Source organism: Oncorhynchus nerka, linkage group LG27 (genome assembly GCF_034236695.1).
Source record: "Oncorhynchus nerka isolate Pitt River linkage group LG27, Oner_Uvic_2.0, whole genome shotgun sequence".
Taxonomy (NCBI): Eukaryota; Metazoa; Chordata; class Actinopteri; order Salmoniformes; family Salmonidae; genus Oncorhynchus; species Oncorhynchus nerka.
Genome location: NC_088422.1, coordinates 73,476,898 through 73,499,537, shown reverse-complemented (window position 1 = coordinate 73,499,537; position 22,640 = coordinate 73,476,898). Strand labels below are relative to the sequence as shown.

At 46.5% G+C, this 22,640-nt stretch overlaps 1 protein-coding gene across 1 annotated transcript; it reads left to right on the top strand.

The window, feature by feature from the left end:
* The first annotated feature begins 11 nt into the window (after positions 1 to 11).
* On the top strand, positions 12 to 22,348 carry LOC115112393 (ATM interactor-like). The gene is given in 5 exon segments (XM_029639424.2): positions 12 to 449; positions 8,868 to 8,993; positions 15,846 to 16,045; positions 17,302 to 19,041; positions 19,043 to 22,348. Coding segments are annotated over 5 exon segments (2,337 nt in total). The 5' UTR covers positions 12 to 218; the 3' UTR covers positions 19,083 to 22,348.
* Positions 22,349 to 22,640: the final 292 nt, after the last annotated feature.

The following is a 22,640-nucleotide window of genomic DNA, read 5'->3' as shown; positions in this document are numbered from 1 at the left end:
TCCACATGTAATATGTCAGACTTTAGCTACAATATTGTCACTTGCCAGCCCTCTGATGTTGCCAGGACGCTTGTGTGGGAGTGGCTGTCTGTTGCTAAGAAAGGTCTACCGGAAGTGGCCGCGTCCTTGTATTTTCCGGACCATATTTTCCTGGCTTGTTTGCAGCAGCGCGTCTGCTGCTTGATGAGCAGTTGGTTTGGTGACTTGTCAACAGAAACATGGCTGCCTCTGCGTCCGGGAAAGCGTACGGAAACGATAACGCTTCCACGGGCAATCAAAAATGCACCGAAGAGCCCCCTGCACCGACGCGGGAGATTATCAAACCGTCTATCATGGAGCTCACCAAAGAAGTGCGGACCAATATCCTATGCACTGTAGAAGGATGTGGCAAGATTCTACCGAACACGCCAGCCCTGAACATGCATCTCGTGAAGTCCCACAGAGTAAAGGTAGCTAGCTTGTTAGCCTATTTGCAATTTAACCAAAGGGGCTACTGACATATTTCAACACGTTGTCTTTTTTTCAATTCATGAGGCTTGTAATCACTAATTAGTTACGTTAGGTAGTTCGAGGCATGCTTATTGGGAAAACGGCAAGTCATTGTGCACTGTTTGAGGCCAGTTCTTTGAAGTTGGCTAGCAACAACTGTATATTGCTGATAACGTTACTTTCTTACTATTGTGTTACATTGCTTTAAGCAGTGTTTCAATCATCCTTGGCTAGGATCATAGCTGCATGAGACTTTATCCGCGCTAATGTTAAGCTTTCTTGTACTGCCTTTACATGTCAGCCATACACATATTATCTGTTAAAATCCACACGTTTAGATGCGCACAATAATAAGAATATTGTGGATATTCAGATGAATATAATAGTAAGTTTAAAACGTTTATATGCTTTGCAAGAACGATTTCCCTAATAATTCTGTTTTTGTGGACACATCTGAAATTAGGCTACTGATGGGACTTTTGATAAATGCAGAAAATCGCCAATGAAAATAAACGTTCTACCACATTGACCATGTTATATTTGAGAAGACGATCTGATTCTGCGTTAGGACATATGTGTGTAAGTGAAAATATATACTTTCAGTTTTCCGAACTCACGCAGGGAGGCTTGCGCTACGGGTGCTGGCACATGCGCAGATCAAATACACCGCTGGAACGACGATTAAACTGTTTACATGCCATAATTCGAAGGTTGCTCCGAAAACCAGGTGTTTTAATTGGTTTATGTTTACTTCGATTATGTCCTTACGCCGATTAAGATAAGCAGAGTAAGGTGTTTACATGACGAATGCCAAACTCAGTTTAATATCGAATTATTTCTGTGCATGTAAACACGCATGTCTCCATGCCCACACAGCCTAACTGTGTGTCATATTATTGAGTCATTTGGTTCTCAAGAAGTTTTGGGAAATTCAAGCAATTAAAATAACCCTCGGTGAATTAATGTTTAAATGGCTGAAGAAGATGGGCTAAACCTGAGATGTGCAATGAAATCAGTCTGGTCATACAACCAACTGTCACACTGTCTTTAGGCTAAATATGAATACTAGTTATAGTAAGGGAAAGTCTTGGAGACAATGGTCCTCCTCTTTAACTGAAATGTATGCAATGTCCTGGCCTAGTCTTGCTGCCCGGTGGGAGTCCTAGTGATTCCAGTTTCCCCCAAATGAATGCTGGGATCTAGCAATCTTTTGGCTTTCTACAGACTGAGCTCGTTGAAGGTGAATGTTTGAATTAGGTCAGAAAAGCACTTCATGCTCCTCATTCCCCCACATAAATGCTAACTAATTCAACTGGGTCTAATTAGCAGGAGAATGAGAGATGGAGGAGAAAATGCATGGTGCAGCAGTTCATGAAGGAAACTGTCAATCTGAACAAAATGGTGCCAATTGAGCATAGTCGTAGATGTCTATGACTGTGAAAGGGCTGACAGTAGAGGCAACGCTACCCTTGCTTTCGAGAACCCAGGGCATTATTCCTTCTCACACAGGTTCTCCGCTATAGGCACCGTTTACCGCTGGGACCATGTGACTACAATCCCAACGCTCTGTTTTAACGTTTTGTAAACGGTCTTCGAAACATATGGAACTTATCTTTAATTTCAAGGTGAAATAATCTTTCAATAAAATATATTTACTGTAGCAGGTTTGCACAGATCCATACGGCTGTGTGCGTCCAGCCACACACAACACATCCTCGCCAGTTACGCTTACACACAGGTGTTCGAGCAGGCTTGATGGCTAGGTAGCACAGGTGGTCGCCTCTGTCTTCCGTATAAAACCGCTGTAACATGGAGCTATGGCCGCGTGGGAACACTTAACTATTTAAAGGTGTGTAGTAATTTAACCTTTCGTTTAAAAAAAATTAAAAATATATTTATATATATCACTGATATTAAAGATGTGTTACTTATTACGTTTCCAAATTCGTATCGCAAGCAATGCGTGTTAACATTCAGAATTAGCGTCAGGGCTCATAACAGAACTCCCCCGGCCAGAAGATACCTTCATAAATAGACACTAAAGGTAGTTAATGGGCTAACGCTACTCAACCGGAGTTATCAGGCCAGGAAAGCACAGGCTGCTTACTGTTCCTCCGCTGTTACGTACTGGCCAGGCTTGTTCTGTTTTATTAATTGATGCAGAAAGAGATTTGGGTTATAACACGGTTGTCGCTGGACACTCACTGTGCCTTAGCCCGACTGAACTACCATATCACATTTGACAATCAATTTAGTTTCACACACTTCTGAACATTACAACAGGTACGCCCGACTAGCATCACCACCCTGGATGGTTCCGACCTAGAATATATGGACATCTGTAAGTACCTAGGTGTCTGGCTAGACTGTAAACTCTCCTTCCAGACTCATATCAAACATCTCCAATCTAAAATCAAATCTAGAGTCGGCTTTCTATTCCGCAACAAAGCCTCCTTCACTCACGCCGCCAAACTTACCCTAGTAAAACTGACTATCCTACCGATCCTCGACTTCGGCGATGTCATCTACAAAATAGCTTCCAATACTCTACTCAGCAAACTGGATGCAGTTTATCACAGTGCCATCCGTTTTGTTACTAAAGCACCTTATACCACCCACCACTGCGACCTGTATGCTCTAGTCGGCTGGTCGTCGCTACATATTCGTCGCCAGACCCACTGGCTCCAGGTCATCTACAAGTCCATGCTAGGTAAAGCTCCACCTTATCTCAGTTCACTGTCACGATGGCAACACCCACCCGTAGCCCGCGCTCCAGCAGGTGTATCTCACTGATCATCCCTAAAGCCAACACCTCATTTGGCCGCCTTTCGTTCCAGTTCTCTGCTGCCTGTGACAGGAACAAATTGCAAAAATCGCTGAAGTTGGAGACTTATCTCCCTCACCAACTTTAAACATCTGCTATCTGAGCAGCTAACCGATCGCTGCAGCTGTACATAGTCCATCGGTAAATAGCCCACCCAATTTACCTACCTCATCCCCATACTGTTTTTATTTATTTACTTTTCTGCTCTTTTACACACCAGTATCTCTACCTGCACATGACCATCTGATCATTTATCACTCCAGTGTTAATCTGCTAAATTGTAATTATTCGCCTACCTCCTCATGCCTTTTGCACACAATGTATATACATTTACATTTACATTTAAGTCATTTAGCAGACGCTCTTATCCAGAGCGACTTACAAATTGGTGCGTTCACCTTAAGACATCCAGTGGAACAGCCACTTTACAATAGTGCATCTAAATCTTTTAAGGGGGTGAGAAGGATTACTTTATCCTATCCTAGGTATTCCTGAAAGAGGTGGGGTTTCAGGTGTCTCCGGAAGGTGGTGATTGACTCCGCTGTCCTGGCGTCGTGAGGGAGTTTGTTCCACCATTGGGGGGCCAGAGCAGCGAACAGTTTTGACTGGGCTGAGCGGGAACTGTACTTCCTCAGTGGTAGGGAGGCGAGCAGGCCAGAGGTGGATGAATGCAGTGCCCTTGTTTGGGTGTAGGGCCTGATCAGAGCCTGGAGGTACTGAGGTGCCGTTCCCCTCACAGCTCCGTAGGCAAGCACCATGGTCTTGTAGTGGATACGAGCTTCAACTGGAAGCCAGTGGAGGGAGCGGAGGAGCGGGGTGACGTGAGAGAACTTGGGAAGGTTGAACACCAGACGGGCTGCGGCGTTCTGGATGAGTTGTAGGGGTTTAATGGCACAGGCAGGGAGCCCAGCCAACAGCGAGTTGCAGTAATCCAGACGGGAGATGACAAGTGCCTGGATTAGGACCTGCGCTGCTTCCTGTGTGAGGCAGGGTCGTACTCTGCGGATGTTGTAGAGCATGAACCTACAAGAACGGGCCACCGCCTTGATGTTAGTTGAGAACGACAGGGTGTTGTCCAGGATCACGCCAAGGTTCTTAGCGCTCTGGGAGGAGGACACAATGGAGTTGTCAACCGTGATGGCGAGATCATGGAATGGGCAGTCCTTCCCCGGGAGGAAGAGCAGCTCCGTCTTGCCGAGGTTCAGCTTGAGGTGGTGATCCGTCATCCACACTGATATGTCTGCCAGACATGCAGAGATGCGATTCGCCACCTGGTCATCAGAAGGGGGAAAGGAGAAGATTAATTGTGTGTCGTCTGCATAGCAATGATAGGAGAGACCATGTGAGGTTATGACAGAGCCAAGTGACTTGGTGTATAGCGTGAATAGGAGAGGGCCTAGAACAGAGCCCTGGGGACGCCAGTGGTGAGAGCGCGTGGTGAGGAGACAGATTCTCGCCACGCCACCTGGTAGGAGCGACCTGTCAGGTAGGACGCAATCCAAGCGTGGGCCGCGCCGGAGATGCCCAACTCGGAGAGGGTGGAGAGGAGGATCTGATGGTTCACAGTATCGAAGGCAGCCGATAGGTCTAGAAGGATGAGAGCAGAGGAGAGAGAGTTAGCTTTAGCAGTGCGGAGGGCCTCCGTGATACAGAGAAGAGCAGTCTCAGTTGAATGACTAGTCTTGAAACCTGACTGATTTGGATCAAGAAGGTCATTCTGAGAGAGATAGCGGGAGAGCTGGCCAAGGACGGCACGTTCAAGAGTTTTGGAGAGAAAAGAAAGAAGGGATACTGGTCTGTAGTTGTTGACGTCGGAGGGATCGAGTGTAGGTTTTTTCAGAAGGGTGCAACTCTCGCTCTCTTGAAGACGGAAGGGACGTAGCCAGCGGTCAGGGATGAGTTGATGAGCGAGGTGAGGTAAGGGAGAAGGTCTCCGGAAATGGTCTGGAGAAGAGAGGAGGGGATAGGGTCAAGCGGGCAGGTTGTTGGGCGGCCGGCCGTCACAAGACGCGAGATTTCATCTGGAGAGAGAGGGGAGAAAGAGGTCAGAGCACAGGGTAGGGCAGTGTGAGCAGAACCAGCGGTGTCGTTTGACTTAGCAAACGAGGATCGGATGTCGTCGACCTTCTTTTCAAAATGGTTGACGAAGTCATCTGCAGAGAGGGAGGAGGGGGAGGGGGAGGAGGAGAAGGTGGCAAAGGAGAAGGGGACATAGAGAGTCAAAGGATGCAGAAAGGGAGGAGAGGAGGGTTGAGGAGGCAGAATCAGGAGATAGGTTTGAGCAGAGGGAAGAGATGATAGGATGGAAGAGGAGAGAGTAGCGGGGGAGAGAGAGCGAAGGTTGGGACGGCGCGATACCATCCGAGTAGGGGCAGTGTGGGAAGTGTTGGATGAGAGGGAAAAGGATACAAGGTAGTGGTCGGAGACTTGGAGGGGAGTTGCAATGAGGTTAGTGGAAGAACAGCATCTAGTAAAGATGAGGTCGAGCGTATTTCCTGCCTTGTGAGTAGGGGGGGAAGGTGAGAGGGTGAGGTCAAAAGAGGAGAGGAGTGGAAAGAAGGAGGGATCGAGTGTAGGTTTTTTCAGAAGGGGTGCAACTCTCGCTCTCTTGAAGACAGAAGGGACGTAGCCAGCGGTCAGGGATGAGTTGATGAGCGAGGTGAGGTAAGGGAGAAGGTCTCCGGAAATGGTCTGGAGAAGAGAGGAGGGAATAGGGTCAAGCGGGCAGGTTGTTGGGCGGCCGGCCGTCACAAGACGCGAGATTTCATCTGGAGAGAGAGGGGAGAAAGAGGTCAGAGCACAGGGTAGGGCAGTGTGAGCAGAACCAGCGGTGTCGTTTGACTTAGCAAACGAGGATCGGATGTCGTCGACCTTCTTTTCAAAATGGTTGACGAAGTCATCTGCAGAGAGGGAGGAGGGGGAGGGGAGGAGGAGAAGGTGGCAAAGAGCTTCCTAGGGTTAGAGGCAGATGCTTGGAATTTAGAGTGGTAGAAAGTGGCTTTAGCAGCAGAGACAGAAGAGGAAAATGTAGAGAGGAGGGAGTGAAAGGATGCCAGGTCCGCAGGGAGGCGAGTTTTCCTCCATTTCCGCTCGGCTGCCCGGAGCCCTGTTCTGTGAGCTCGCAATGAGTCGTCGAGCCACGGAGCGGGAGGGAGGACCGAGCCGGCCTGGAGGATAGGGGACATAGAGAGTCAAAGGATGCAGAAAGGGAGGAGAGGAGGGTTGAGGAGGCAGAATCAGGAGATAGGTTGGAGAAGGTTTGAGCAGAGGGAAGAGATGATAGGATGGAAGAGGAGAGAGTAGCGGGGAGAGAGAGCGAAGGTTGGGACGGCGCGATACCATCCGAGTAGGGGCAGTGTGGGAAGTGTTGGATGAGAGCGAGAGGGAAAAGGATACAAGGTAGTGGTCGGAGACTTGGAGGGGAGTTGCAATGAGGTTAGTGGAAGAACAGCATCTAGTAAAGATGAGGTCGAGCGTATTGCCTGCCTTGTGAGTAGGGGGAAGGTGAGAGGGTGAGGTCAAAAGAGGAGAGGAGTGGAAAGAAGGAGGCAGAGAGGAATGAGTCAAAGGTAGACGTGGGGAGGTTAAAGTCGCCCAGAACTGTGAGAGGTGAGCCGTCCTCAGGAAAGGAGCTTATCAAGGCATCAAGCTCATTGATGAACTCTCCGAGGGAACCTGGAGGGCGATAAATGATAAGGATGTTAAGCTTGAAAGGGCTGGTAACTGTGACAGCATGGAATTCAAAGGAGGCGATAGACAGATGGGTAAGGGGAGAAAGAGAGAATGACCACTTGGGAGAGATGAGGATCCCGGTGCCACCACCCCGCTGACCAGAAGCTCTCGGGGTGTGCGAGAACACGTGGGCGGACAAAGAGAGAGCAGTAGGAGTAGCAGTGTTATCTGTGGTGATCCATGTTTCCGTCAGTGCCAAGAAGTCGAGGGACTGGAGGGAGGCATAGGCTGAGATGAACTCTGCCTTGTTGGCCGCAGATCGGCAGTTCCAGAGGCTACCGGAGACCTGGAACTCCACGTGGGTCGTGCGCGCTGGGACCACCAGATTAGAGTGGCCGCGGCCACGCGGTGTGGAGCGTTTGTATGGTCTGTGCAGAGAGGAGAGAACAGGGATAGACAGACACATAGTTGACAGGCTACAGAAGAGGCTACGCTAATGCAAAGGAGATAGACTCTTTATTTTTTCTACTGTGTTATTGACTTGTTTATTGTTTACTCCATGTGTAACTCTGTGTTGTTGTCTGTTCACACTGCTATGCTTTATCTTGGCCAGGTCGCAGTTGTAAATGAGAACTTGTTCTCAACTAGCCGACCTGGTTAAATAAAGGTGAAATATATATTTTTTATATATATTAGCCTACTGTACTAAGCAGGCTGTAGTGTAGTCTAGTCACACTTCCTGTCAAACTTTGCATGTTAAACACTTTTGATGACCTGACTTCTTGAATCAGCCTACTGACAGATTTTCAGATTGTATTTCCTAGCTGCGATGCTGCTCAGCAGACCCTACCCAGGCTGTCTTGTAGCAGACAGAAACAAAGATATCTCTGCCTGTATCAAAGTCTGGCAATGCACTGTGCCTGGATAATCTTTAGCACTATGCAGGATGTTTATGTATATTAGCCTAACTTCCATCAAAACGTCTCTTTTACTAGTACTGTACAAATTTTGGACTCCCGAGTGGCGTAACGGTCTAAGACACTGCATCTCAGTGCAAGAGGCATCACTGCAATCCCTGGTTCGAACCCAGGCTGTATCACATCCGGTTGTGATTGGGAGTCCCATAGGGCGGCGCACAATTGGCCCAGCGTCGTCCGGGTTTGGCCGGGGTAGGCCGTCATTGTCAATAAGAATTTGTTCTTAGTTGACTTGCCTAGTTAAATGAAGGTTAAATAAAAACCAATGACACAGTAAATGTAGCCTGCTAGGTGACCTTGGCCAGTGAAATAGTGCAATGCTAATAAGGATGGTTAGGATGTACACACGGGAATTGGAATTGTACACACGGGTCAATGCTGAGGTCTATCTGTGGCCTGTGAGTGTGTGCTGTACTCTTACATAAGCATCATGCTGCTGTTCATTGAGTTAATGTAATGTGCTGCTGACAGCTGCTTCGGCACGGCTATCTGGAGACTGCCAGGAGTGTGGAGTGATGTAGCACACTGGAAAGCACAAACGCGATGTGCTGTTAAACTAATAACTCATCTGAACCTCCTTTAAAGTCATAGATGTGGACCCTCCATCTGGACCACCTTCGTGGTCCAGATGGATGTATTTGACATTCATATGGTTTTCTACAAAGGATCATTGGCGTGTCAATCTACTGGATGTTTTCATTGTAATGGTACTCCAAGGCTAAAATCATCACTAACTAAGGTATAACTAATACCTAGGCCTTTAGCTCAGCGGTCTTGAGAGTTGTGCTGATGGCCTACCTTTCTACTTGTTGTTGGTTAGCCTACATTATTTCAGTGCTGATAGATGACACTAAATCTTAAGCCTATAATATCACAATCTAATCATTCATCCTCTCTCTCCATAGGACGGCCTTGTCAACCCCACCATCAGGAAGGACATGAAGGGCTCCCAGAAGCTCTACTGTTGTCCCATAGAGGGCTGTCCACGAGGCCCCAACAGACCCTTCTCCCAGTTTTCCCTGGTTAAACAGGTACCACATCCCTACAGTCAGTCTAAGATCTGTATAATGACAGAGATTGCCTGGCTGAAAATGTTACGCCCCTGAAAACAGGGGAGAAATAATCACGAGAGTGATACGGTGTTGTATTCTCAAGTCAACATTTAGTTCAATAATTTCACAAAAGTAACACATTACATAACAGAAAACCCATTATACAAATAACACAGCAAAATATCTTATTAACAACACGCATGTTCATTCACAATCGACATAAAATGGCAGCTACTCTCAGTACGATGCTATCCTTCACTTCAACCGAGCAGGGCTAATATTACTCTCTTCAAACTTAACTCTAACTTCCTCAAGACGTTACTAAAACACACCTTAAACACTCTTGACATGTTCGCTAGTTATAACATTTAAATTACTATTTTTATCATCAATAAAGTACCTGAAAACAGGGGAGAAATAATCACGAGAGTGATATGGTGTTGTATTCTCAAGTCAACATTTAGTTCAATGAGAAAAGACCGCGAATTTCCCCAGGAATATGGGTGGAGACCAGAGCAATCGATCTCCGGCTCATAGATTAAGAGCATTTCGTAGATCACAGATTAACACTTTTAGGCACCACAAAATAAAGTAATCAATATAACGTTTAAACATTACTCTCACAATTCGTACCCTTTGACAGATTTGAACTTTAACACAATTATATGAATGTTATCAATCTCTATCAACTAATACTGAATGCATCTTTTTAACCTTAGATGTTTTAAGATCCTCACATACTATGAACTTACTAATACTTTTCAATGTATAACAGGCTATGAATATGTCCTTTAACCTGTCACAAAACCACCTGAGTCAGACTCATGCGGATTGTCTAATGAATGGAATGACTGAGACAGACATTTCCTCCTGGGTTTTCCCCTAATCACTTTCGGGTCCTGCTTTGGATCTCCCCTGAGATGCTGATGGTGGATGGGAATTGTAAATGATTGGAAAGTGTGTCTAATAATTATGTCTCAATAGAGAGGCTTTTGAAGTATAACTAGGAAATTGGAATTAGTGAACAAGAAGGGAATAATACATTCTTTTATTGCTTTTTTCCAGTTCGTGTAACAAGTAACCTCCTCTCATAGCCCTATGTAGTGTTGAAGTTGGAAGTTTACATACACATAGGTTGGAGTCATTAAAACTTGTTTTTCAACCACTCCGCAAATTTCTTGCTAACAAACTATAGTTTTGACAAGTCGGTTATGACATCTACCTTCTGCATGACACAAGTCATTTTCCCAACAATTGTTTAAAGACAGATTATTTCACTTATAATTTACTGTATCACAATTCCAATGGGTCAGAAGTTTACATACGCTAAGTTGACCGTGCCTTTAAACAGCTTGGAAAATTCCAGAAAATTATGGCTTTAGAAGCTTCTGATTTAGCTAATTGACATCATTTGAGTCAATTGGAGGTGCACCTGTGGATGTATTTTTAAGGCCTACCTTCAAACTCAGTGCCTCTTTGCTTGACATCATGGGAAAATAAATCAGTCAAGACCTCAGAAAAGCAAATTGTACACCTCCACAGGTCTGGTTCATCCTTGGGAGCAATTTCCAAACACCTGAAGGTACCACGTTCATCTGTACAAACAATAGTACGCAAGTATAAACACCATGGGACCACGCAGCCGCCATACTGCTCAGGAAGGAGACGCGTTCTGTCTCCTAGAGATGAATGTACTTTGATGCGAAAAGTGCAAATCAATCCCAGAACAACAGCAAAGGACCTTGTGAAGATGCTGGAGGAAACCGGTACAAAAGTATCTATATCCACAGGATAAAGAGTCCTATATCGACATAACCTGAAAGGCCGCTCGGCAAGGAAGAAGCCACTGCTCCAAAACCGCCATAAAAAAGCCAGACTACGGTTTGCACCTGCACATGGGGACAAAGATCGTACTTTTTGGAGAAATGTTCTCTGGTCTGATGAAACAAAAATAGAACTGTTTGGCCGTAATGACCATCGTTATGTTTGGAGGAAAAAGGGGGAGGCTTGCAAGCCGAAGAACAACATCCCAACCGGTAAGCACGGGGGTGGCAGCATCATGTTGTGGGGGTGCTTTCCTGCAGGAGGGACTGGTGCACTTCACAAAATAGATGGCATCATGAGGCAAACATTTTTTGTGGATATATTGAGCAACATCTCAAGACAGGAAGTTAAAGCTTGGTCGCAAATGAGTCTTCCAAATGGACAATGACTCCAAACATACTTCCAAAGTTGTGGCAAAATGGCTTAAGGACAACAATGTCAAGGTATTGGAGTGGCCATCACAAAGCTCTGACCTTAATCCCATAGAAAATGTGTAGGCAGAACTGAAAAAGTGTGTGCGAGCAAGGAGGCCCACAAACCTACATTTACATTACATTTAAGTAATTTAGCAGACGCTCTTATCCAGAGCGACTTACAAATTGGTGCGTTCACCTTATGACATCCAGTGGAACAGCCACTTTACAATAGTGCATCTAAATCTTTTAAGGGGGGTGAGAAGGATTACTTTATCCTATCCTAGGTATTCCTTAAAGAGGTGGGGTTTCAGGTGTCTCCGGAAGGTGGTGATTGACTCCGCTGTCCTGGCGTCGTGAGGGAGTTTGTTCCACCATTGGGGGGCCAGAGCAGCGAACAGTTTTGACTGGGCTGAGCGGGAACTGTACTTCCTCAGTGGTAGGGAGGCAAGCAGGCCAGAGGTGGATGAATGCAGTGCCCTTGTTTGGGTGTAGGGCCTGATCAGAGCCTGGAGGTACTGAGGTGCCGTTCCCCTCACAGCTCCGTAGGCAAGCACCATGGTCTTGTAGTGGATACGAGCTTCAACTGGAAGCCAGTGGAGGGAGCGGAGGAGCGGGGTGACGTGAGAGAACTTGGGAAGGTTGAACACCAGACGGGCTGCGGCGTTCTGGATGAGTTGTAGGGGTTTAATGGCACAGGCAGGGAGCCCAGCCAACAGCGAGTTGCAGTAATCCAGACGGGAGATGACAAGTGCCTGGATTAGGACCTGCGCCGCTTCCTGTGTGAGGCAGGGTCGTACTCTGCGGATGTTGTAGAGCATGAACCTACAGGAAAGGGCCACCGCCTTGATGTTAGTTGAGAACGACAGGGTGTTGTCCAGGATCACGCCAAGGTTCTTAGCGCTCTGGGAGGAGGACACAATGGAGTTGTCAACCGTGATGGCGAGATCATGGAACGGGCAGTCCTTCCCCGGGAGGAAGAGCAGCTCCGTCTTGCCGAGGTTCAGCTTGAGGTGGTGATCCGTCATCCACACTGATATGTCTGCCAGACATGCAGAGATGCGATTCGCCACCTGGTCATCAGAAGGGGGAAAGGAGAAGATTAATTGTGTGTCGTCTGCATAGCAATGATAGGAGAGACCATGTGAGGTTATGACAGAGCCAAGTGACTTGGTGTATAGCGAGAATAGGAGAGGGCCTAGAACAGAGCCCTGGGGGACGCCAGTGGTGAGAGCGCGTGGTGAGGAGACAGATTCTCGCCACGCCACCTGGTAGGAGCGACCTGTCAGGTAGGACGCAATCCAAGCGTGGCCGCGCCGGAGATGCCCAACTCAGAGAGGGTGGAGAGGAGGATCTGATGGTTCACAGTATCGAAGGCAGCCGATAGGTCTAGAAGGATGAGAGCAGAGGAGAGAGAGTTAGCTTTAGCAGTGCGGAGCGCCTCCGTGATACAGAGAAGAGCAGTCTCAGTTGAATGACTAGTCTTGAAACCTGACTGATTTGGATCAAGAAGGTCATTCTGAGAGTGATAGCGGGAGAGCTGGCCAAGGACGGCACGTTCAAGAGTTTTGGAGAGAAAAGAAAGAAGGGATACTGGTCTGTAGTTGTTGACATCGGAGGGATCGAGTGTAGGTTTTTTCAGAAGGGGTGCAACTCTCGCTCTCTTGAAGACGGAAGGGACGTAGCCAGCGGTCAGGGATGAGTTGATGAGCGAGGTGAGGTAAGGGGAGAAGGTCTCCGGAAATGGTCGGAGAAGAGAGGAGGGGATAGGGTCAAGCGGGCAGGTTGTTGGGCGGCCGGCCGTCACAAGACGCGAGATTTCATCTGAGAGAGAGGGGAGAAAGAGGTCAGAGCACAGGGTAGGGCAGTGTGAGCAGAACCAGCGGTGTCGTTTGACTTAGCAAACGAGGATCGGATGTCGTCGACCTTCTTTTCAAAATGGTTGACGAAGTCATCTGCAGAGAGGGAGGAGGGGGGGGGGGAGGGGGAGGAGGAGAAGGTGGCAAAGAGCTTCCTAGGGTTAGAGGCAGATGCTTGGAATTTAGAGTGGTAGAAAGTGGCTTTAGCAGCAGAGACAGAAGAGGAAAATGTAGAGAGGAGGGAGTGAAAGGATGCCAGGTCCGCAGGGAGGCGAGTTTTCCTCCATTTCCGCTCGGCTGCCCGGAGCCCTGTTCTGTGAGCTCGCAATGAGTCGTCGAGCCACGGAGCGGGAGGGGAGGACCGAGCCGGCCTGGAGGATAGGGGACATAGAGAGTCAAAGGATGCAGAAAGGGAGGAGAGGAGGGTTGAGGAGGCAGAATCAGGAGATAGGTTGGAGAAGGTTTGAGCAGAGGGAAGAGATGATAGGATGGAAGAGGAGAGAGAGAAGCGGGGGAGAGAGAGCGAAGGTTGGGACGGCGCGATACCATCCGAGTAGGGGCAGTGTGGGAAGTGTTGGATGAGAGCGAGAGGGAAAAGGATACAAGGTAGTGGTCGGAGACTTGGAGGGGAGTTGCAATGAGGTTAGTGGAAGAACAGCATCTAGTAAAGATGAGGTCGAGCGTATTGCCTGCCTTGTGAGTAGGGGGAAGGTGAGAGGGTGAGGTCAAAAGAGGAGAGGAGTGGAAAGAAGGAGGCAGAGAGGAATGAGTCAAAGGTAGACGTGGGGAGGTTAAAGTCGCCCAGAACTGTGAGAGGTGAGCCGTCCTCAGGAAAGGAGCTTATCAAGGCATCAAGCTCATTGATGAACTCTCCGAGGGAACCTGGAGGGCGATAAATGATAAGGATGTTAAGCTTGAAAGGGCTGGTAACTGTGACAGCATGGAATTCAAAGGAGGTGATAGACAGATGGGTAAGGGGAGAAAGAGAGAATGACCACTTGGGAGAGATGAGGATCCCGGTGCCACCACCCCGCTGACCAGAAGCTCTCGGGGTGTGCGAGAACACGTGGGCGGACGAAGAGAGAGCAGTAGGAGTAGCAGTGTTATCTGTGGTGATCCATGTTTCCGTCAGTGCCAAGAAGTCGAGGGACTGGAGGGAGGCATAGGCTGAGATGAACTCTGCCTTGTTGGCCGCAGATCGGCAGTTCCAGAGGCTACCGGAGACCTGGAACTCCACGTGGGTCGTGCGCGCTGGGACCACCAGATTAGGGTGGCGCGGCCACGCGGTGTGGAGCGTTTGTATGGTCTGTGCAGAGAGGAGAGAACAGGGATAGACAGACACATAGTTGACAGGCTACAGAAGAGGCTACGCTAATGCAAAGGAGATTGGAATGACAAGTGGACTACACGTCTCGAATGTTCAGAAAGTTAAGCTTACGTAGCAAGAATCTTATTGACTAAAATGATTAAAATGATACAGTACTGCTGAAGTAGGCTAGCTGGCAGTGGCTGCGTTGTTGACTTTGTAGGCTAGCTGGCAGTGGCTGCGTTGTTGACACTACACTAATCAAGTCGTTCCGTTGAGTGTGATAGTTTCTACAGTGCTGCTATTCGGGGCTAGCTGGCTAGCTAGCAGTGTTGATTACGTTACGTTGCGTTAAAAGAACGACAATAGCTGGCTAGCTAACCTAGAAAATCGCTCTAGACTACACAATTATCTTTGATACAAAGACGGCTATGTAGCTAGCTATGTAGCTAGCTACGATCAAACAAATCAAACCGTTGTACTGTAATGAAATGAAATGAAAATGTGATACTACCTGTGGAGCGAAGCGGAATGCGACCGGGTTGTTGAGTGAGGAAGTTCTATTCGGTGGACGTTGGCTAGCTGTTGGCTAGCTAGCATTGTCTCCTACGTTAAGGACGACAAATAGCTGGCTAGCTAACCTCGGTAAATTAAGATAATCACTCTAAGACTACACACTCTAAACTACACAATTATCTTGGATACGAAGACAGCAAAGACAACTATGTAGCTAGCTAACACTACACTAATCAAGTCGTTCAGTTGAGTGTAATAGTTTTTACAGTGCTGCTATTCGGTAGACGGTGGACGTTAGCTAGCTGGCTAGCTGGCTAGCTGCTGGGCAGATAGCAGTGTAGACTACGTTAGGACGACGAAGTACGATAATTACGCAATTATCTTTGATGCAAAGACGGCTATGTAGCTAGCTAAGAAGAAATTGCTAAGATTAGACAAATCAAACCGTTGTGCTATAGTGAAATGTAATGAAATGTATACTACCTGCGGACCGAAGTGCGAATGCGACCGCTCGCTCCAACCCGGAAGTAGAAAACCTGACTCAGTTACACCAGCTCTGTCAGGAGGAATGGCCAAAATTCACCCAACTTGTTGTGGGAAGCTTGTGGAAGGCTACCTGAAATGTTTGACCCAAGTTAAACAATTTTAAGGCAATGCTACAAATACTAATTGAGTGTATGTAAACTTCTGACTCACTGGGAATGTGATGAAAGAAATAAAAGCTGAAATAAATCTTTCTCTCTCCTATTATTCTGACATTTCACATTCTTAAAATAAAGTGGTGATCCTAACTGACCTATAACAGGGAATTTTTACTATGATTAAATGTCAGGAATTGTGAAACTGAGTTTAAATGTATTTGGCTAAGGTGTATGTAAACTTCTGACTTAACTGTATATTCTGCTCTATCCAGCACTTTATGAAGATGCATGCAGAGAAGAAGCACAAGTGTTCCAAGTGCAACAACGGCTACAGCACAGAGTGGGACCTGAGGCGCCACATAGAGGACTGTGGGAGGACCTACCGCTGCACGTGTGGCTGCCCCTACGCCAGCAGAGCAGCGCTACTGTCACATATCTACAGGACCGGCCACGAGGTCCCCACAGAACACAGGTAGAATGTACAAAACATTAGAAACACCTGCTCTTTCCATGACATAGCTTTCACCTGGTCAGTCTATGATCCCTTATTGATGTCACTTGTTAAATCCACTTCAATCAATGTAGATGAAGGGGAGGAGACAGGTTAAATAAATATTTTTAAGCCTTGAGACAATTGAGACGTGTATGTGTGCCATTCAGAGGGGCGGGGGGGGTTATAAAATCAATGTTACTAAGGTTTTGTTCACTCGGTGTATACTGGATATCATCCTGGAGGGCAGTGTTTCCATTAGCCGGTTGTTGACGGGTTTTGGCCAATTTAAAAATACACAAAATGCATAAAATATAAGCATTGTCCAGCAAAAAACATCCTCCATAAATCACATTAGCTACGCATGGAGGTTGGTTCACGTCGTCTTTCAATGATCTCTCTACTTTGCCTGTTTAACTGCCTGCCTGCCTGTCTGTCTTGAGCTCATGCTCTCACTAGCAAATTAGCATTGTATCAACTGGAACAGGCCCACAAAATGTTCACATGCCAGTCTGACACGCAGCTGCATGCATGTGACTCAGGGGAGAATGATGATTTTATGCTACATGAATCTCCCTAAAATAGAATTTACAGTAATATCCACCGAGGAGGAATATAGGATATTAAATAATCGTGCTTCCATACTCTAATCTACTGCCTGTTTGTGTAGTTAACTCAAAAATGCTTGTCTAGTTACTGAACCAAGGTTGGAGGTACAGACAAGTGGACAAATAGACACTGAAACAAAGGATTTTGACAAGCCAGATGGACAGATTGAGACATGCATTGTGCAAGGAGCCAATGTTCACTTGGTAGGCTATCCTTCCTCCTTGCATATTGCAGTCACTTCCATGTGGTGTCATTGAATCGGCAGTGGATGCTCCTAAAAGCATTAGTCTACACATGACATTCAAATGGGTTTCTATTAAAAAAGACTTGTATTTGGTTGGACATGCTGTTGGAGGGTTTTAAAGATGTTGTGGAGACGTGGTGGCAGAGAGGCTCAACGTCTTCAAGTGTCATGCAGTTTATCCAGTAAACCATGTCATTATTCAATAACAGATCATGTTGGGACAAACGCCTGCATGCACAACGTGGCTTGAGAACAGACCTTGAATTTGACTGCACAACGATGCTGCCACTGCACCTTGCTTTTATTAGTGTTTGTCAAAGCTTTAGAACTACCTACTGCTGTTTTGTCTGCTTGACGTATTCTCTCCTCCGCCCGGTGTTTGCAGGTATCCACCAGTGAAAAAGAGGAAGATGGAGAGACTGATAAGTGGAGAGGAAAAAGTCAAGCCCAGTGAATTCATGTGTCAGATCATAAAAACGGACAGAGAACTCTCAGAGGACTCCCTCCCTTCAGACAGGGTCTGCCACAACAACCCCCCTAAACACCTCCAGAAACTCCTCCTACCCAAGCCCAAAGTGGCTCTGGTGAATTTCCCTGTGATGCAGTTGGCCCATCTCCCTGTCCTCCTCCCCTCCACAGAGAGCGGGGTTCTGAGGTCTGTGGTGCTGGCTGTGGACAGCCAGGGCTCCTTCAGCACCCTCCACCTCATGCCCCAGTCCATGGTGCCTCACCTAGACCCTAAGACCCTGGGCTTCAGGGGCAGCATGCCTGCCTCCCGCTCCAGTCTGGGGCCTGTCAGCATGGGGGTGCAGGTAAGTCTGGAGTCATTGGGCTCTGGCGATGACCTAGGAGGGACCAGGGGGAGCAATGCCTCCACCAACATCCAGACAGACATCTCATACTTGTCCAGGATGCCTATGGGGGTCGGGGTGGGGACGGAGATGTGCCCCGTTGGTGAGTCATCGGTCTCCTCGTGTTCTCAGACAGATATTAGTGTGAGTGCTCAGGTCCTGCTGCCGGTCAGTGTAGAGACCCAGACGTTCCCCTCGAAGGCCAAAGCCACCATCGGGGCGCAGACAGATACCCTCAGCCAGCTGCCCTGCCCCTATTCCTCCCCATCCCAGTCCCCCTACATTACCAAGCAGACCCAGACCAGACTCGCCCTGGCTGGGTCAGAAGAGAGGGCTCAGATGGACCAGGCCATCATGTGCTCAGACCTCTTCGACAGTTACTCCCTCAGTGTCTCAACACAGACGGCACTGACAGACGGAAGCTTCAGAACCCACGGTGTAGACGACCCCCTCTGCGGTGTCGGTAACGGTCTCTATGACGAAGACAAGTCAGCAGGAGGCATGTGTTTTGGCGTAAAGACAGACGATCTCCAGTCGGGCAGCGTGGCGGACAACCAAACCCAGACCACCTTGGCTCTGTTCAACGACTTGGAGAATATCTTGTCAGGTCACTCTCTGTCCGGTCACCAGACGCAGATGGATTCTTCAACAGGCTGTGGGTCAGGTCTGGGCTCTGTTCAGGAACAGCACACGGGCATCGACTTTGACTTTGAGGAATTCCTGAACGCGGCCCACATCCAGACCCAGACGGAGGAGAGCGAGCTGAGCCGTCTGGGGGCCGACACACCCCTGGAGGTCCTGGATATCCAAACCCAGACAGACTTCCTCCTCCTGGAGGGCCTGGGAAACAGTGAGGGGCCAGGCCGGAGCCAGGCCAGTGACCTGGAACTGGAAATGTTTGACACCCAGACCCAGACTGACCTCAACTTCCTGCTGAAAGCCGGAGGCCACATGCCCCTGGGCAACATTCTGCGACAGTCCAGCTTCTCCATGAGCACAGAGTCCTCTGACACTGAGACACAGACCGACCTCCGCCGACCGCTGACACCAACACCAAACTCCAACACCCTTCCCTCTGTGTCCCAGGGTGACCAGGCCAGGCTCTTGAGCAGCACGGAGACTCAGACGGTGACCGACGCATCTTCTGAGGGCCTCGGAAACCTCTTCCTGACCAGCAACGAGACCCAGACAGTCATGGACGACTTCCTGTCAGCTGACATGGCCTGGAACATGGAGTCCCACTTCAGCTCGGTGGAAACGCAGACGTGTGAGGGGTTGTTTGCTCTTTCAGCACTCTGAGAAGCCCATCAGCTGACCCCCCACCCACACACACACACACACACAGGGCTACCACCTCAGCCCACACAATGTGTTTCTGGTTTCCGTCAAGGAGGTCCTGGGCTCCAACTCATCATCCTCTACAGTCTATGTCCCTCTACTACTGGAGGTTTAGGTGTAGAAGTGAGCCGCCTTAAGAAGTCTTAGGACATTCTACAGGGGGGTAGCATGTCTAGGATAACATGTCCGGGCATCCCCTTCATGCTAGCTCTAAAGCACTTTATTATCAGTTCATGGATATGATTTCCCATCCTTGTTTACATGTTTATTTGCACATCTTACTACTTAAATATATATTTTGTCTGAAAAGCCAGTTTAGTCCGTTTTCAAAGTTTGAACACTGTTTGCTGTAAGAGAGTATGTAATGCCTGTTGAGCCTTTCCTTAATCATACTGCTGTTGAATGACTTCCGGCAGTTTTGATGTGGCACAAACGCATTAGGGAAATTCTAAAATAGTTGCCGCACTCCCATTGTTGACATGTGATTGTGAAGTACAGTCTTGTAGAATTGCCCCATTGTTACAGGGCCACCCACCTATAAGCTGGGTCACCGCGTTAGGAGACTAGCCTGTCATGGTCTTTGACTTATTCATTAGCTGGCTGTAAGTATATAGCAGCACAGTGTGCTGAAGTGATACAACACTGTAGAGAAACACTATGAGGATCTAGCTACTCACTAGTCACTGTGATTACATGGTGATTGTGTATGTCCACCACCACCATATACAGTGCCTTAAAGTATTCACACCCCTTGATTTTTTTCCACATGTTGTTGTGACAAAGTGGGATTAAGTGGAACAAAAAATGGAAAATAAAACGAATATGTCTTCATTAAATAAGTATTCAACCCCCCACATGTTAGAATCACCTTTCAATTACAACTGTGAGTCTTTCTGGGTAAGTCTTTAAGAGCTTTCCACACCTGGATTGTGCAACATTTGCCCATTTATTTTCAGAATTATTCAAACTCTGATGAATTGGTTGTTGATCATTGCTAGACAACCTTTTTTGGGTCTTAGATTTTCAAGTAGATTTAAGTCAAAACTGTAACTTGGACATTCGGGAACATTCACTGTCTTCTTGTTAAGCAACTCCAGTGTAGATTTGGCCTTGTGTTGTAGATTATTGTCCTGCTGAAAAGTGAATTCATCTCCCAGTGTCTGGTGGAAAGCAGACTGGACCAGGTTTTCCTCTAGGATTTTGCCTGTGCTTAGCTCCAGTCCTTAATGATTACAAGCATACCCATAACATGATGCAGCCACCACTATGCTTGAAAATATGAGTGGTACCCCAAACATAATACATTGTATTCAGGGCAAAAGGTGTATTGCTTTGCCACATTTTTTGTATTGTGGAGTAAATACAATTGATCCATCCTCCATTTTCTCCTATCACAGCCATTAAACTATTAACTGGTTTAAAAGTCACCATCGACCTCATGGTCAATGGTGTGCGGTTTCCTTCCTCTCCTGCAACTGAGTTAGGAATACACTATCCAAAGTGTAATTAATAACCTCACCCCATTCACAAAGGGATATTTAATGTCTGATTTCTTTATTTTTATCCGTCTACCAATAGATGCCCTTCTTTGCGAGGCATTGGAAACCTCTCTTGTTTTTGTGGTTGAATCTGTGCTTGAAATTCACTGCATGGCTGAGGGACCTTTCCGATAATTATGTGTGTGAAGGGTACAGAGATTAGATATTTTTTAAATTACTATGTTAAACACTTATTGTACACAGTTTGAGTCCATGCAACTTGTTATGCACATTTTTACTCCTGAATTTATTTAGGCTTACCATAACAAAGGTGTTGAATACTTACTGACACCAGACATTTCATCTTTTCATTTAGTTTGTACAATTTCCTAAAACATAATTCCACTTTGACATTATGGGGTATTGTGATAAGGCCAGTGACAAAACAAATCTTAATTTTAATCCAGTTTAAATTCAGGCTGTAACACAATTTTTGGTGTGGAAAAGGCAATGGGTGTGAATACTTTCTGAAGGTACTGTATAACAACCCCACTAAACGTTACCGAACATAAACTGATGAAATATTACAATTTCTATCAACATTTTCTTGAACTACACTCTAAAGTCTATCGTATTAGTCAAAGCTAGCTGTTGGTATCATTACAATATTTTACCTCATTTGCACATGCATCCCATTCAGATTTCAAGAAACAGACATTTGTTGAGACAGTTTTATTGAATGTGAACTTCACAAAAGAGCTCCAAGTTTAGAGTATTTGTCCATGTTGGATTTTGATCTGTTGGTGCCTTAAGACAAGTATTTTTCATGGAGCATTTTATGTTTCCGTTGGTCAGTGATGCTCTAAGCAGCTTTACGAGGTAGGAAGAAGTTCAGGATCAAAATGTATTTAACATTTACATTATATTTATTTGTGGAGGGTGTCTTGGAAGAATACTTCAAATACTTGGGTGTCTTTAATTTGCATGTTGAATATGTTTGAATGCCTTCTATGAGTTGTATTTGGAAAAAGCTGTTTTGTGTTACACATCCAGGTTATAAGAATGCAATGCAGTATTTGTTTCCAAGGCAGCATTCGCCCTACAGTGGTACACTATCAATATGTGGAGAAGTGGACCCAGAAACGGCAGAATGTAGCCTACATGACACTGTGCCCATACTACACAACATGGCTTAGTTTTTGCACTGCATCTTAAAGTAATCCAAACAGGACTGTTTCATTCCAGTATATAACAGACTTTCATACTCAACCACATTTCATAACAATGTATTGTGCTGTACTGAAAACACTACTTCTGTTTAATTTATCCTTCTTGAACTTATAATAGCGCTTAAGGGAGAAACTGCCTTCCTTAAAAAACATGTACATTAGACTACATGGCAGGATTGAAGTCAATTCTATTTGTATTCCAGGCAATTGAGAAAGTAAAGTAAACCAAATACCAATTCTGAATTTTCCTCATTTTGAAGAGAACTGGAATTTCTATGTACTTCCTGAATTAAATGGAATTGATCCTAACCGTGCTACATGGGGATGTCAACTTCAGCGCTTTGGTTTTTCTCAGTAGGGAGTGCATGCAGTCTTTGGTGCCAATATAATTTATTTCAGTTGCATTTCTGTTTGCGGTCTTATCTGTTGTATTTCAGTTGCCTGAATGTGTAGAGGGTCGATAAAGGTTGCCTCTCGTTATTTGTGTTGTTGGTGCTATTCAGCAGACGCTCATAATAAAGTCTTCATAAAGGGTTGATTGTTTGAGTTGATGTATTAGCTGGTTGTTTGTACTAGCTTAGTTCCAGTACACTTCAAATCAAAGGACAGTAATGCAGCGCTGTGTAAAGCCAAGTCAAATATTTTGTTACTGGTTAAAGCACACACTACTTTTGATTTACAACACCATACTCAATATTGTACACACTCAATGTGCTCTTTTTCAGTAAATGTCAGTCACAGTTTTCACCTGGGTTGTGTGGCAGTACAAGTTAGTTTGCTATGTACATGTATTATGCTCAGTCTGTTTGAATACAATATTGTAATTGT